At 38.0% G+C, this 17,769-nt stretch overlaps 1 protein-coding gene across 5 annotated transcripts in view; it reads right to left on the bottom strand.

Annotated features, from left to right (window-relative positions):
* Positions 1-5,710: 5,710 nt before the first annotated feature.
* The window catches only part of CEP76 (centrosomal protein 76), a 29,034-nt gene continuing 16,975 nt past the window's right edge, over positions 5,711-17,769 (bottom strand). For 2 of the 5 annotated variants that reach the window (XM_049901127.1, XM_049901129.1), the window contains exons 9-13: positions 17,135-17,301; positions 15,889-16,222; positions 12,589-12,806; positions 11,722-11,837; positions 5,712-7,544 (exon numbers count right to left, since the gene is read on the bottom strand). In XM_049901127.1, the coding sequence (XP_049757084.1) occupies positions 7,519-7,544; positions 11,722-11,837; positions 12,589-12,806; positions 15,889-16,222; positions 17,135-17,301 (861 nt within the window). In that variant the 3' untranslated portion in view covers positions 5,712-7,518. Of the gene's footprint in view, positions 7,545-7,828; positions 11,838-12,588; positions 12,807-15,888; positions 16,223-17,134; positions 17,302-17,769 lie in introns of those variants that run through there. The other 3 variants (XM_049901128.1, XM_049901130.1, XM_049901131.1) reach the window with 2 other exon arrangements.

Raw genomic sequence — 17,769 nt, 5'->3', positions numbered from 1 at the left:
ATACAAAGAAAACTACAAAGCACTACTACAAGAAATTAAAAAGGACATACTTAAGTGGAAACACATACCTTGCTCATGGATAGGAAGGCTTAACATAGCAAAAATGTCTATTCTACCAAAAGCCATCTATACATACAATGCACTTCCGATCCAAATTCCAATGTCATTTTTTAATGTGATAGAGAAACAAATCACCAACTTCATATGGAAGGGAAAGAAGCCTCGGATAAAAGCAAAGCATTACTGAAAAAGAAGAAGAAAGTGGGAGGCCTCACTCTACCTGATTTCAGAAGCTATTATACAGCCACAGTAGTCAAAACAGCCTGGTACTGGTACAAAAGACACATAGACCAGTGGAACAGAATTGACAACCCAGATATAAATCCATCCACATATGAGCAGCTGATACTTGACAACGGCCCAGTGTCAGTTAATTGGGGAAAAGATAGTCTTTTTAACAAATGGTGCTGGCATAACTGGATAACCATTTGCAAAAAAATGAAACAGGACCCATACCTCACACCATGCACAAAAACTAACTCCAAGTGGATCAAAGACCTAAACATAAAGACTAAAACGATAAAGATCATGGAAGAAAAAATAGGGACAACCTTAGGAGCCCTAATACAAGGCATAAACAGAATACAAAACATCACCAAAAATGACGAAGAGAAACCAGATAACTGGGAACTCCTAAAAATCAAACACATATGCTCATCTAAAGACTTCACCAAAAGAGTAAAAAGACCACCTACAGACTGGGAAAGAATTTTCAGCTATGACATCTCCGACCAGCGCCTGATCTCTAAAATCTACATGATTCTGTCAAAACTCAACCACAAAAAGACAAACAACCCAATCAAGAAGTGGGCAAAGGATATGAACACGCACTTCACTAAAGAAGATATTCGGGCAGCTAACAGATACATGAGAAAATGCTCTCGATCATTAGCCATTAGAGAAATGCAGATTAAAACTACGATGAGATTCCATCTCACTCCAACGAGGCTGGCATTAATCCAAAAAACACAAAAGAATATATGTTGGAGAGGCTGCGGAGAGACTGGAACTCTTATACACTGCTGGTGGGAATGTCAAATGGTACAACCACTTTGGAAATCTATCTGGCGTTATCTTAAACAGTTAGAAATAGAACTACCATACAACCCAGAAATCCCGCTCCTAGGAATATACCCTAGAGAAACAAGAGCCTTCACACAAACAGATATATGCACACCCATGTTTATTGCAGCTCTGTTTACAATAGCAAAAAGTTGGAAGCAACCAACGTGTCCATCAACGGATGAATGGTTAAATAAATTGTGGTATATTCACACAATGGAATACTACGCATCGATAAAGAACAGTGACGAATCTGTGAAACATTTCATAACATGGAGGAACCTGGAAGGCATTATGCTGAGCGAAATTAGTCAGAGGCAAAAGGACAAATATTGTATAAGACCACTATTATAAGATCTTGAGAAACAGTATAAACTGAGAAGAACACATACTTTTGTGATTATGAGGGGGGGAGGGAGGGAGGGTGGGAGAGGGTTTTTTACTGATTAATTAGTAGATAAGAACTGCTTTAGGTGAAGGGAAGGACGATACTCAATATACGGAAGGTCAGCTCAACTGGACTGGACCAAAAGCAAAGAAGTTTCCGGGATAAAATGAATGCTTCAAAGGTCAGCGGAGCAAGGGCGGGGGTTTGGGGACCATGGTTTAAGGGGACTTCTAAGTCAATTGGCAAAATAATTCTATTATGAAAACATTCTGCATTCCACTGTGAAATGTGGCGTCTGGGGTCTTAAATGCTAACAAGCGGCCATCTAAGATGCATCAGTTGGTCTCAACCCACCGGGAGCAAAGGAGAATGAAGAACACCAAGGTCACACGATAACTAAGAGCCCAAGAGACAGAAAGGGCCACATGAACCAGAGACCTACATCATCCTGACACCAGAAGAACTAGTTGGTGCCCGGCCACAATCGATGACTGCCCTGACAGGGAGCACGACAGAGAACCCCTGAGGGAGCAGGAGATCAGTGGGATGCAGACCCCAAATTCTCACAAAAAGACCAGACTCAATGGTCTGACTGAGACTAGAGGAATCCCGGCGGTCATGGTCCCCAAACCTTCTGTTGGCACAGGACAGGAACCGTTTCCGAAGACAACTCATCAGCCATGGAAGGGACTGGACAGTGGGTGGGAGAGAGATGCTGATGAAGAGTGAGCTAATTATATCAGGTGGACACTTGAGACTGTGTTGGCATCTCCTGTCTGGAGGGGGAATGAGAGGATAGAGAGAGTTGGAAGCTGGTAAAATTGTCATGAAAGGAGAGACTGGAAGGGCTGACTCATTAGGGGGAGAGCAAGTGGGAGTACGGAGTAAGGTGTATATAAACTTATATGTGACAGTCTGACTTGATTTGTAAACGTTCACTTGAAGCTCAATAAAAGTTAATTAAAAAGAAAAAAAACTCAACAAAAAAGAGATAACCCAATTTAAAAATGGGCAAAGGATCTGTTATGGAAAGAATTTTGTCCCCCAAAAATGTGTGTCAACTTGGCTAGGCCATGATTCCCAGTATTGTGTGACTGTCCACCATTTTGTCTTGTCACCTGATGTGAATTTCCTATGTGTTGTAAATCCTACCTGTTTGGTGTTAATGAGGTGGGTTTGGCGGCAGTTATGTTAATGAGGCAGGACTCAATCTACAAGATTAGGCTGTGTCTTAAATCAATCTCTTTCGAGATATAAAAGATAGAAACCAGCAGAGAGACAAGGGGACCCCATACCAACAAGAAACAAGAACCAGGATAATGACACATCTTTGGACCCAGGGTCCCTCGACTGAGAAGCTCCTTCACCAGGAAAGGGTGATGACAAGGATCTTCCTCCAGAGCCGACAGAGACAGAAAGCATTCCCCTGGAGCTGGGACTCTGAAATCAGACTTCTAACCTCCTAGACTGTGGAAGAATAAATTTCTCTTTGTTAAAGCCATCCACTTGTGGTATTTTTGTTTCAGCAATACTAGATGACTCAGACAGGATCTGAGTACTCTCTCTGAAGAAAATATACAAATGGCCTATAAGCACATGAAAGATACTCCGCTTCATTAGTCACCATGAAATGCATATCAAAACCACAATGAGATACCACTTACACCCACTAGGATGGCTAGAATAAAAAAGTCAGTATCAGGTGTTAGAGAGAATGTGGAAAAATCAGAACTCTCATACACTGCTAGTGGGAATGTAAAACGGTATAGCACCCTGGAAAAGAGTGGTAGTGGTAGTTTAAATGATTAAATATAGAGTCATCATATGACCCAGCAATTCCACGCCAGGAGAAATAAAAACCTATGCACACACAAAAACTTGTAAGCAAATATTCACAGCAGCATTATTCATAATAGCCAAAAGGTAGAAACAACTCAAATGTCCATCAATGGAGAAAACTGAAACAAAATATGATATATCCGTAACAGTGGAATATTATTTATTTGGTCATAAAAAGGAATGAAGTACTAATACATGCTACACCATGGATGAACCTTGGGAACATCATGCTAAACGAAAGACGCCAGTCACAAAAGACCACATATTGTATGATTCCACTCATATGAGATGTCTAAAATAGGGAAATATAGAGATAAAATACTCATTAGTGTTTTCTTAGGAATGGGAAGGAGAGGGAGAACGCGGGTGACAGCTGCAGGCTACAGCACTTCTTTTCGAGGTGGTGAAAATGTCCTAAAATTGACTGATGGCCGCTCATACGTGGGTAAATTTATGGCACGTGAATTATATCTCAATAAAACTGTTTAAAAAACTAGAAGTTCGTAATAAAATGTTTACTTATGACCAAACCAAATAAGATTTTTGTAACTTCTGACAATCATTTCCTTGTTTTGTACCGTCATACTATCATTCCCTTAACCATACATTTTGACAAAGATGTAAAATTTAAATAAAAACTGGCCAGTTACACCAACTTTGTGACTGAATTTCAGAATTCTCTCAGAATACAGACTGAATATAACTAAAATGTTTTCTGGATGCAGGTGAGTGGGCACTATCCCAGTATCTGAGTCATCCACTGAATCTCTTGTTAAGTAACCAAATAGTAAAATTCTACATGCCTTCATATTATTGAGGGGCCCTGGTTAAAAGCTATGGCTACTAACCAAAAGGTCGGCAGTTCAAATCCAGCAGCTGCTCCTTGGAAACCCTATGGGGCAGTTCTGCTCTCTCCTACAGGATAGGTATGAGTCAGAATCGACTCGATGGCAACAAGGTTCGTATTATTGACCTACCACACCATGAGTAACCTTAGACAGCTCACTGCCAAAGCTTCCCCAGGCAGCCTCCACAAAATATAATTCTGGCCATATCTGTCAGCGACTTGACAATCTATTGTTACTGTCAGGGGCCGTTGAGTTGGTTCCAACTCACAGCCACCCTACGCACAACAGAACGAAATGCTGCCCAGTCATGTGCCATCCTCACAACGCTTGCTATGCTTGAGCTCATTGTGGAAGTCACCATGTCAATCCATCTCGTTGAGGGTCTTCCTCTTTTTCGCCAACCCTTGCTTTACCAAGCATGTCTTTCTCCAGGGACTGAACCCTCCTGATAACATGTTCAAAGTATGTGAGACGAAGTCAAGCCATTCCTGCTTCTAAGAAGCATTCTGTCGGTACTTCTTCTAAGACAGACTGTTCATTCTTTTGGCAGTCCATAGCATATTCACTATTTTTAGCCAACACCATAATTTAAAGGCATCAATTCTTCTTCGGTCTTCCTTGTTCATTGTCCAGCTATGTACTATTTTACTTATATATATACATATATATACACACACACATATATGTATACACATGTATACATATGTAAGTCCACTCTATATATTATTGTAATTTTTGATAGGTTTCATGATAAGTACCATAAGAGACAGGTGCCTTCCATATTCCTACCTCTAGGGTAGAACCACTAAAATGAGAAACAGAAAATTGGAATGGTGGCCTGAGAGGTGATCAGCACTTTTTTTTCAAACAGAGGGCACAGCAGCATCTCCCAGCTTATGGCATCATAAAAATTCTTCCACATTATCTGTTGGGTGGTTACTTAGTCATACGCAATAATGCCATCCCGCAGAAAGAAAAACCTTAATTTGTACACTCAGAGATACAGCAAAAAGAAGTAAACAAAGTCAGAGTTTGAGTTCTGGAACTGATCTACCACTAGAGATATTGGGCAAGGAACTTCGCTGAATCTCCATTTCATTAATCTGTAAATTAAGGAGTCTGGAAGCCCTAAGATTCCTTTTAAATCCAAAATGGAGTAATTCCAGGCCATAAAATATGAAATGACATCAAAAATATAAGAGTCTAGTGTTGATCAGATGCCAAAAAGGGAGAGGGGGGAAAAAAAAACACAATAGCTATATTCAAAAACACTAGAAAACATCTGCTTTAGAATACCAGCACAGGTCTAAATTCAGTGGCATCGGAGAAAAAAATCTTTCATAGGAATGCCAGCTAAGAATGTCGCCTTTCTTTTAACATGACTATTTCAACACTAGTGTCAAGTAGTTAATTCAAAAACCAAATATGTCAAAGTTAATTACAATGAGTATACCAAATAAACTCAGAAGATAATATTAAACAACATCCAAAACCCATATTTAAATACATTAATGATCACAACTAAACTTCTGCTTTAAATGTAGAATATGCTATACACAATATGTAAAGACACTTCAAAATTGACTGGCTTCCAGTTCAGGTTCAGCTACTTTGTTTTTAAGATTTTTATATAGCCTTTGGCCAATCTCAAATTATTTCTCAAATAAAAGCTGCCGCAAAGCAACGCTACTCTGGAGCGAACAGTCGCCACGCCTGGCTGCTAACCGAAACGTCGGTGGCTTCAGTCCACCTAGAGCTGCCCCGCAAGAAAGGTCTGCAGATCTACCTCCAAAAAATCAGCCACTGAAAACCCTATGGAGCAGTTTTAATCAGGTAGACACTGGGTTGCCATGCGTGGGAACCGATACCACAGAAACTAGTTTATCATTGGTATAAAGGTTAAGCACATGTTAAAAACAGACCCTCCGATTCCTGTACTTACGTACTAAAGTACAGAGTACTTAACTGTTATCTAAGAGTCAAAGAAAAATCATTTAATCGCAAACTGAAGTCTAACCTAAGCTATTTTGTTTAGTATAGGGCACGAACCCCCACGTGTCTGTCAGTTTATCGTACTGTGGGGGCTTGCGTGTTGCTGTGATGCTGGAAGCTATGCCACTGTTATTCAGCTACCAGCAGGGTCACCCACGGAGGACAGGTTTCAGCTCAGCTTCCAGACTAAGACAGACTAGGAAGAAGGACCCGACAGTCTATTTCTGAAAACAATTAGCCAGTGAAAACCTTATGAATAGCAGCAGAACACTGTCTGATATAGTGCTGGAAGATGAGCCCCCCAGGTTGGAAGGCACTCAAAAGATGACTGGGGAAGAGCTGCCTCCTCAAAGCAGAGTTGACCTTAATGATGTGGATGGAGTCAAGCTTTCGGGACCTTCATTTGCTGATGTGGCACAATTCAAAATGAGAAGAAACAGCTGCACACATCCATTAATAATCAGAATCTGGAATATACGAAGTATGAATCTAGGAAAACTGGAAATCATCAACAATGAAATGGTACGCATAAACATCGATATCCTGGGTATTAGTGAGCTGAAATGGACTGGTATTGGCCATTTTGAATCAGACAATCATATAGTCTACTATGCTGGAAATGACAACTTGAATAGGAATGGTGTTGCATTCATCGTCAAAAAGAACATTTCAAGGCCTATCCTTAAGTACAACACTGTCAGTGATAGGATAATACCCTTATGCCTACAAGGAAGACCAGTTAATAAGACTATTATTCAAATTTATACACTAACCACTAAGACCAAAGTTGAAGAAATGCAAGATTTTTATCACCTTCTACAGTCTGAAATTGATCGAACATGCAATCAGGATGCACTGATAATTACTGGTGATTGGAATGCGAAAGTTGGAAACAAAGAAGAATTGGTAGTTGGAAAATATGGCCTTGGTGACAGAAACAATGCCAGAAACTGAATGACAGAATTTTGCAAGACCAACAATTTCTTCACTGTGAATACTTCTTTTCGCCAACATAAACAGCGATTATACACATAAACCTCACCAGATAGAACACATAGGAATCAAATCGGCTACATTTGTGGAAACAGATGATGGAAAAATTCAATATCATCAATCAGAACAAGGCCAGGGGCTGACTATGGAACAGACCAACACCTGTTCAATGCAAGTTCAAGCTAAAACTGAAGAAAATCAGAGCAAGTCCACAAGACCCAAAACACACCCTTGAGTATATCCCACCTGAATTTAGAGATCATCTCAAGCACAGATTTGATGCATTGAACAGTAATGACTGAAGACCAGACGAGCTGTGGAATGACATCAAGGACATCATACACGTAGAAAGCAAAAGGTCACTGAAAAGACAGGAAAGAAAAAAAAAAACAAGATTAATGTCAGAAGAGACTCAGACTTGCTCTTGAACACTGGGCAGCTAAAGCAAAGGAAGGAATGATGAAGTAAAAGAACTAAACAGAATATTTCAAAGGGCGGCTGGAGAAAAGAAAGTAAAGTATTATAATGACATGCACAAAGAGCTGAAGTTAGAACACCATAAAGGAAGAACATGTTCAGCGTTTCTCAAGCTGAAAGAACTGAAGAAAAAATTTAAGCCTTGAGTTGCAATAGTGAAGGATTCCATGGAGAAAATGCTAAACGACGCAGGATGCATCAAAAGAAGATGGAAGGAATGAATACACAGAGTCATTATACCAAAAAGAATTAGTCGATATTCAACCATTTCAAGAGGTAGCATATGACCAGGAACCGATGGTACCAAAGGAAGAAGTCCAAGCTGCACTGAAGGCACTGGCAAAAAACAAGGCTTCAGGAACCGACGGAATATCAATTGAGATGTTTCAACAAACAGATGCAGCACTGGAAGTGCTCACTCTCTATGCCAAGAAATATAGAAGACAGCTTCCTGGCCAACTGACTGGAAGAGATCCATACTTATGCCTATTCCCAAGAAAGGTGATCCAACTGAATGTGGAAATTATCGAACAATATCATTAATATCACACACAAGCAAAATTTTGCTGATGAGTATTCAAAATCGGCTGCAGCAGTATGTCGACAGGGAACTGCCAGAGATTCAGGCTGGATTCAGAAGAGGACACGGAACCAGGGACATCATTGCTGATGTCCGATTGGTCCTGGCTGAAAGCAGAGAATACCAGAAGGAGGTTTACCTGTGTTTTATCGACTGTGCAAAGGCATTCGACTTTGTGGGTCATAACAAATTATGGATAACGTTGAGAAGAATGGGAATTCCAGGACACTTAATGTGCTCATGAGGAACCTGTACATAGATCAAGAGGCAGTTGTTTGGAAAGAACGAGGGGATACTGAGTGGTTTTAAGTCAAGAAAGGTGTGTGTTAGGGTTGTATCCTTTCACCATACCTATTCAATCTGTATGCTGAGCAAATAATCCAAGAAGCTGGACTGTATGAAGAAGTACGGGACATAAGGATTGGAGGAAGACTCATTAACAACCTGCGTTATGCAGATGACACAACCTCCCTTGCTCAAAGTGAAGCACTTACTGATGAAGGTCAAAGACCACAGCCTTCGGTATGGATTGCACCTCAACATAAAGAAAACAAAAATTCTCACAACTGGACCAATAAGCAACATCATGATAAATGGATTGAAGTTGTCAAGGATGTCATTTTACTTGGATCCACAATCAACACCCATGGAAGCAGCAGTCAAGGAATCGCAAGACGCATTGCATTGGGCAAATCTGCTGCAAAGGACCTCTTTAAAGTGAAGAGCAAAGATGTCGCCTTGAAGACTAAGGTGCGCCTGACTCAAGCCATGGTATTTTCAATTGCAGCGTATGCATGTGAAAGCTGGACAATGAATAAGGTAGACCAAAGAAAAACTAACACCTTTGAACTGTGGTGTCGGAGAAGAATATTGACTATACCATGGACTGCCAAAAGTACACACACACGTCTTGGAAGAAGTACAATCAGAATGCTCCTTAGAAGCAAGGATGGGAAGACTGCGTCTTACATACTTTGGACATCCTTCCAGGAGGGATCAGTCCCTGAAGGAGGACATCATGCTTGGTAAAGTACAGGGTCAGTGGAAAAGAGGAAGACCCTCAACAAGGTGGACTGACGCAGTGGCTACAACAATGATCTCAAGTATAACAATTGTAAGGATGGTGCAGGACCAGGCAGTGTGTTTCATTCTGTTATGCACAGGGTCCCTATGAGTTGGAACTGACTCGATGGCACCTAACAACAACAACAAGGTAGGGCATGAAATTAGCAGTATGAATGAGTTCAAGCAATTTATGGTTCATTACTAACACCATCTGATGATTGGATATCCGGCACAGGATACTACTTTATGAGCAATATTCTTTTCAAATATAAAACCTTCATTGGCCTCAAATCTTGCCCTCATTATGAAGTTAAAAAAAAAAAAGGGCTTCAAATGTGTGCACTTTCCACAACTGCCAAGTTACAGACGTGTTTTTGCAGATCATAGCTAAAAATGTACATTCAATATTAGAAAAAATTAAAACGTCAATTAGGTGTACAATTAAAACTGATTTTAATAAGTTTTATTTTAACAAATTCATGCTTGAGTTATAAAAAATGAAGTTTCTAGGTTTCTGGTATTTTCCTACTATATAGATATTCCTCTAATACATATATATGCATATAGAGAGAAAGAGAAAGAGAGGGAGACACAGACAGAGAAGGCTGGTAGTGCATACAGTGGCAAGAAGAACACATTACAGACATTAGAGAAACATTTTATGTTTTTAATAAAAAAATAACTTTTAAGACAGAGCTAATTATAAAGGGTTAGCTTAATTTTTAAAAAGAAAAATTGTAAGTAGGAAGAGCAGCAGAATTCTAGTGATAAGTGCACTGAGATCATCTTCTGAAACAAATCATCTTCAGAGAAAAATATTCATTCATGTCAGTGCCCAAAAAGGAAATTTGTCTTAGGATTTATACCAAAGGAACACCTGAAATATGTGTGTTACTGTGGTACAGTAGGCAGGAAGCCCTGCCTTCGGCTTCATACAGCCTTGATGTAAATACAGTCTGCCTTTCTGTACATACCTCACACTTTGTCACAAAAGTTGATAGTTACAGCAATTTTGGCAACATAATAAAAATGTCTTAATTCTTATTTTGCTAATTCTCTCAAGTCATGTCAATCTCACAAGGTCAGATTACTATTTTCAATTAAATGGTAGAAGAGGGAATAATAACATTTTAAAACTTTTTAAACAAGCTAAATCGTAAATATTTACCATAAAACAAAAAGTAAACGTAGAATGCCCTTAGATTTTAATTTTTTTTAAACATTAAATCGCTTTGTTTGCAATGGTGCATTAAAGTGATAAAAAGGACTAATGATGTGCATAGCCAACTTGTGTACAGTAAATAGGAAGACTGATGGATGAAGCAGCCCAATTAAGAAGCAGATGAGAGGTCTAAATGGATGGTCAAACCTATCACGTCATGCAGCTTCTTACAATAAGTCAAATTGCTATAGTCTTTTTTAGTGCACACTTTTGCTCATTTTTAGAACTTTTAAAATTCGCTCATTTTAAAACAAATAGCATGTTCTCAATGGGCTCACACAATGGATCTCTCATATATAGTGTTTTCATCACTACAGTGGAAAAAATGAGAGAGAAAAGTGGTTTCAGAAGATGGAATCTGTGGAAGAGGCTAGTAATGAATCCTCTGACCACAGAAATCAGAGACAGACAACTAATATGAATTACAGAAGACAACTTACCAGTGCCAGAACAGAGCGGCCCAATACATTTTTTCTAAAATATTCTATTTGTTTTTGTAATGAAAAGGTCTAATATTTGTTCTTGTAATGACAAGATCTAATATAAGTATTTATAAATTATGCACGTACTTTCACACGAGGTTAGTTTTGTTGTTAATATTTATGCTTTTCTGGCATTAGTTTTTCCTAATCTTGTTTCAAGATCTTCTCATCAACCTCTGAAAGTCACAAAGAGTAAACTACAAACATGATAATCCATCACAATGTATTTTTACCTATGTAATAAATAAATCTGTTGCGTGGTTCATTTCTCTCAGTCTGTATAAAACAATCCCATTAATCTATGAAAATTAATGATCATATGATTTTACTATGGCTCAAATCCTTAGAGAAATAGCTTTCTGATTACTTACTAACATAAAGAAAATTGAATAAATTTTGTATTTGTATTTAATCTACTGAATGTCTGTAAACAACGTAACATTTATTAAAATAGAATATGCGCTTAATTTATACTAAATCCTACTCATATTTATACAGGTTTTTCATCCTTCATTTTTTAAATACACACATCATTATTTCTGCAAACATCATCAGTCAAGTATACACAAAACTGATATCTGACATGCAAGCCAGAATGTGATTTTAAGAGAGAACCTCTAAATAGCTAGTAATGGACAATGTGTAAAATTCCAAGAAAACACAGGTGTAATTCCTATAGAAATGTTAGTCCTATAATACTGAGCGATATTTACAAGCAAACATGATCCAAACAGCACATGCAGATTCAGGGTATGTAAACACTCGGACACGAACTGCCAGTCGCACCTGGTCGCCACGGCAACAGATTATTTCTTCACAGAAAGGAGATCTATATGAGGAAGAAAAATAATTCAATTAAAAAGTGAACACAGCCTTTACTTTCTTATTCCCAAGTAAAACCAAAAAGAGCCCAAACCTGTTGTTGAGTCAATTTCGACTCACGGAGACCCCATGTACATCAGAGAACTGTGCCTCATAGGGTTTCGACAGCTGATTTTTCAGAAGTAGATCGTCATGTTTTTCTTCTGAAGTGCCACTAAATCAGTATTTAAAATAGATTTTAAAAATCCTGTCTATGCTACCAACACCTCTGTAATTTTGGTCAAGCTATTAAAATTATAGGCTATATAGTTGGAATCGACTTGAAGGCAGTGGGTGTGGTTTTTTTTTTTTTTTAATCTCCTCATAGTCTATAAATTGAAAAAATTACACCAGACAAGATCAGAGATTTGCAACTAAAGCTGCACCAAAACCACTGGGAAATTTATACCAAGATATACTGTATTTTTACACAAATAACACATGCCTTCTGTTTTGTCTGCACTGCAAAAATACCCCATGGTGGAAGGGAGTGGTTGGCCAACAGAAGAAGGCGCACATTATTTGGGTAAAACTGTGGTGTACACTAGGGCTGCATTTCAGACCTAACACACCAAAATCTGTGGCGAGGAGGCTCAATCCGGTACACTTTGTAAAAACTCCCCATGTGACTCTGATGTCATTCCTGAGGAACTACTGGACGAACTGATCTTGAAGAGTTCTAAGCAAAAACATTTATGATTCCATAAACGACACCTTACCGAAGACACGTGGCAAATGCACGCCTTGCATTTCTGTACACAAAGTGTATTGGGAAGCCTTTAAATGTGTGGCCATCAGGTACAGCCCTCCTTATGGCATCCTGAAATTCCTCATTGCCCGCAGATATGCTTGTTGTACGCTCAAATTCGTAGGAAGCCAAGGCTGGTGATAAAAGATAGGAAAGCTGGTCTTCCCAAATGGTAGTGAGGCCAAGATCCTAAAACAATCAAATGAGGAAAAAAAACCCAATTACATTAGAAATGTTGATCACTTTAATATATGCCAAGAAAAGATTTTTAAAATCTGTCACAATTATGTTCCTATTATTACAGGAATGCACAGAAATAAAAATAAAAGGAACAACAGGCATCGGGTTTTACTTTGAGAAACAGTCAAAAAGCATCAATACAAGAATGTTCATAAAGGCCTAAATCCCACACTTTTAAAATATTTTATTGTGTTTTCAGTAAAGGTTTACACAGCAGATTAAGTTCCCATTCAACAGTTTCTACACAAGTTACTCAGTGGCATATGTTACATTATTCACAATGTATGAACATCCTCAGTATTTCCATTCTGGTGGTTCTGTTTCCATTTTTCTGGTTTCCCTGCCCCCTTACACTCTCATCTTTGTTTTAAAGTAATTGTTGACTTTTTGGTCTCTTACAGATGATTTTGTAAAGGAGCACAGTACTCACAGCTGATACTCTTTTTTTTGTAAGCCAATATGTTATTCAGCTAAAAGGTCCCCTTAGGGATAAGTTTCAGTTCAAGGTTTAGAGTATTTCAGGGCAATAGTCTCTGACAGTCCTCCAGTCTCAACTGGTCCAGTAAGTCTGGTTGCTTTTTTAGGAATTTTATGTCCTGTTCCACATTTTTCTCCCATTCTATCAGGGTCCATCTATCATGATCAGGGTGGTCAGCAGTGGTAGCCAGGTACCAATTAGTGCTTCTGGTCTCAGGGAAGATGAGGCTGTGGTTCATGTAGACTACTTGTCCTGTAGACTAGTTTCTTCAAGTGTTTGGTTTCCTTCTTTCTCTTTTGCTCTGGACATGTACAGACCAACAGTTGTATCTTAGATAGCCACTCACAAAACTTTTAAGATCCCAGACATTACTCACCAAACTAGGATACAGAACATAAACTTTATGAACTATATTACACCAACTGACTGAGATGTCCCATGAGACTATGGTCTTAATCCTTCAAACCCAGGAAATCAATCCCATGAGGTGTCTGGTTATATCTAAGAAGTATCTATAACTGTGCCCCCTATGCACTTTATTATATATATGCGTATATGTGCATACAGTCACACCCATGCTTAACCCCACTTCTTAACATCTACTAAAAAAGTGTAGTCTTAATATGGAAGACAGTGTCAGTGAATTTTGAGATCACATTTTACTTAAAGAGTTTTGTAGGACTGAATTTAATTTGATTGCTTCTACCATAAGCTCACCTATAGTTGGAAGAGCGCTGGTGCTCAGTGGTTAAAGCAGTCAGCTATTAACAAAAGGTCAGCAGCTTTAACCCACCAGGCGCTCCATGGGAGAAAGATGTGGCAGTCTGCTTCAGTAAAGATTTACAGCCTTGGAAATCCTATAGAGTCACTGTGAGTTGGAATCAACTCGACAGCAGTGGGTTTGGTTTGGGTTTTTTGGTAGTGGGGGGGAAATGCTAACAAATTAACAACTGTCTACATAATTAAACTCAAATATTTACTGAGCAAATACTCTGTAAAAGGTGCTGACTTTTATACTGTAAGAGATAAAAATGTGAAGGGAACATGCTATAGGCCCTTTGGGAGCTTAAACATATTTCTTGTGGAATATTGACAGCAATTATAATTTCATTTATAAAATCAAATGAACTATTGATATCTAAACATATAATGTAAAAATATACATATACATGCACACACATATACATATGTGTGTGTGTATATATAGTTACAAGCATAAAAAAAAATCAAATTTTCTAAATATTTTGATTATCACAATAGATCTTTAGTATTTCCTGATTTCACATTCAAGGTTTTACCTGGTCATAAGGGACCTTAAAAGTCCATATTCATCTATACCTTTCCTGTGACAAAATCTGAGTCTCACTTGCTGATTTAGTGTCCAACACTAGCACCTACCACAACTTTGACTTGTCTATCACAGTAACTCTGATGATGTAATAAAATATAGATTTCATTTATAAACAGGGCCTAAGAGAAGAAAGCTAACAGGCAAAGGATGGAAGAAAAGAGAAAGTAATGAAGGGTTTCCTTTGCAATGTACTAGGTACCCTGACTGACCCTATTACAGAAACACACTACAAATTCAGATTAAATATTTTTCAAAACATACTTTAAAATGCTTTGATCAGTTGGCAAGTGAGTAAAAATTATTTTTTGGGAACAAAACTAAGATTAACCAGGAACCCAGAGAACATATTTGCTACAAATCAGTTTGCCTTTGGTGGTTTCAAAGAACAGGTAAAACAGGCTCACCAAGCTTGGGAGACTACTAGGGAACTCCAAAGAGTGAAATCAGAAATAAATCTTCTGTAGGAATTTTCGATTCTATTCCTCTGCTGGAAACCCTGGTGGCGTAGTGATTAAGAACTACGGCTGCTAACTAAAAAGTCAGCAGTTCGAATTCACCAGGCGCTCCTTGGAAACTCTATGGGGCAGTTCTACTCCACCCTATGGGGTCGCTATGAGTCAGAATCAACTCAATGGCAATCGATTTGTTACTCCTCCATTGACTGTATGTGTTGTAAATAACTAGGTACGTTTGTACCCAGTACCTTATCATTCTCTTAATGTTCTCTTTTGATGAACAGGAGTTCTTAATGTTAATGTAGCAGAATATATTAGTCTTTTCCTTTATGATTAGGGCTTTTTATGTCTTCTTTACGACAGCTTACCAAAAAAGAAATTTAAATGGCTAATCCACAAGAGTCTCAAATTCATTAATAATCACGGAAATGCAAACTAGTCAGGATGAGGGTATCTTTTTACATCTACCCAACTGAGTGTAACAGGAAAACAAAATAAGCAAACAGAAACCAATGTAGAAAACAACCAAAATGAATTATGAAAAAAATTTTTAAATTTGAAAATATTTGAGTCTCAGAACTCAACTCTCAAAAATTTCAAAACTATAAGCTCATAAGGGTAGGGGCTATATTTGCTTTGTTCGGGGTTAGAATAGTATATGGCACTATAGTACACAGATACACACACACAAAGTTAAATGCATAAATAAACTTTTAAAAAACCTGCAACTATTTCAGTGTTAATTACCTTCCTGTGTTCTGACACTAGTAGCCTCAGCTGCATCTCCATCTCATTACTTGTTACTGAGGCATCTATCATGGAAGCACACAGTGGCGGAAAGGGAGGAAGCGACGTTGTAGCTCCTGGAGCACACACAGATTTAATTGCTTCTTCACTCATTGGTTTCCACTTGGATTCATCATTCAAATCAAATACACAGACTTCCACTGAGTCAGAGGGCTGACAATTTCCCAGGAACATCTGATGATTGAAAACACAACCAATTGTTCGATACGGGTACAAGGGTTTGGGCTGTTCGGCAAGTGGAGATTCATCAGGATTGATAGGTTTGTGGATGTACCTAGAAGAAATTAAATTATAATTTTACATAATGAGAACTTAAAAATTAAGAAGGCAGCACTTTACTGAGAAAAAAAATCATTCTAACACTTAAAGTCAAAATTCCTTCCTAATGCTAGAGTTTATACTTGTTTTTCCTTCTTAGATCTCCCCAATTTAATTACTCTATATTCATTGTATGTTACATCTTCTTACGGATACGGTTCATCAGAACAGTTAATCTCACGTAACACAATTAAAATAACTTAGCCATAAATTATTAGGTACATCTAACCAAAACGATTATCAACCAAGGAGGAAGAACATAAAACGAAAAGAGGGCCCAGTGTCCTTAGGAATTATAACATTCGAAGACAGGATGAAGGAGAACTGGGAACAGACAGAGAGGAGAGGAAGGATAAAACTGAAAGACAGTAATGTCAGAGAAGCTAAGGAAAGACAGTGTTCCAGGAAAGAGGGAGCACTCAACTCTTTCAAAATCTGATGACAGGCAAAACGACTGGAAAAAAAAAAAAAAGTCCAGTTATTTTTTACAACATGGGGTTGGTGACTACGTCAAATTTTTTTTAAAAATCATGATATATAACTTGAACTTATTTTCAGGGTTAGGGATGATCATAAAAAAAGAAAATAATGCCAATCTTCCTATCCGAAAGTAAACAGAATTTATTTTTTACCAATATCATGTTTTTTGGGTTGGGTATCGTGTTGGCAAAGATTATTTTAGGGGTGTAAATTTTCTTGGAATTTATTTACATAGCTGTTTTCATTGAAGTGATTTTTCACGTAGTCATTGAAAAGGCTCTCATAACTAAAATGAACATATACCTTCAAGAACCATCCATATGAACAAAGAGCCTGTACTTTAAATCACTGACATCTTCATTTCAATATTCCTTTAAACTTAGCTAACCTGTGCCCTGTTAAACTCTCCCAAAAAGTGACTGTTCCATCAGTTCCACAAGTCATAACCCAAGCATGAGGCACACCCTTAGCCTTCGTTCCAACACAGACAAAGGCTTCTAGTCCATATCCGAGAAGAAGGCTGCACAGAAGGTTAGCATGGTCTTCACAGTCACCCTAGGAAATGACATGAAGCAAAATTAAGTATTTACTCTTCATATTATTTCTTCCTCAAATATACAATTACAATAAAAATATGTTAGTAAATTTTTCACTTTTAATCCAGTGTTCAGTTGAAACAATCGGGAAAAAAGAGAATATGCTAATTTTAGGATTACTTTATAAATTCATACTCACCAATCCAATAATCCTAACAAGTACACTTTAATAAGGGACATTCAGGTTCAAAAGCTTACAAAAAAACACACTATATAGGGTCACTATGAGTCGGAACTGACTCAACAGCAGGGTTTTTTGGGTTTATAGAAAGAAAAGCCATAACATTTCAACTGATCAACAGCTAAGGGACATGAACAGAAAAGGTGACCAATCACATAGCAGGAAATGCAAATAAATAGAAAAACTCTCAAATGTAAATTAAAATCAGTTATAATCTTTATATATAACTTTAGGCAAATACATACA

The sequence above is a fragment of the Elephas maximus genome, chromosome 11 (genome assembly GCF_024166365.1).
Source record: "Elephas maximus indicus isolate mEleMax1 chromosome 11, mEleMax1 primary haplotype, whole genome shotgun sequence".
NCBI classification, from domain to species: domain Eukaryota; kingdom Metazoa; phylum Chordata; class Mammalia; order Proboscidea; family Elephantidae; genus Elephas; species Elephas maximus.
This window is presented reverse-complemented; position numbering and strand designations above follow the sequence as displayed.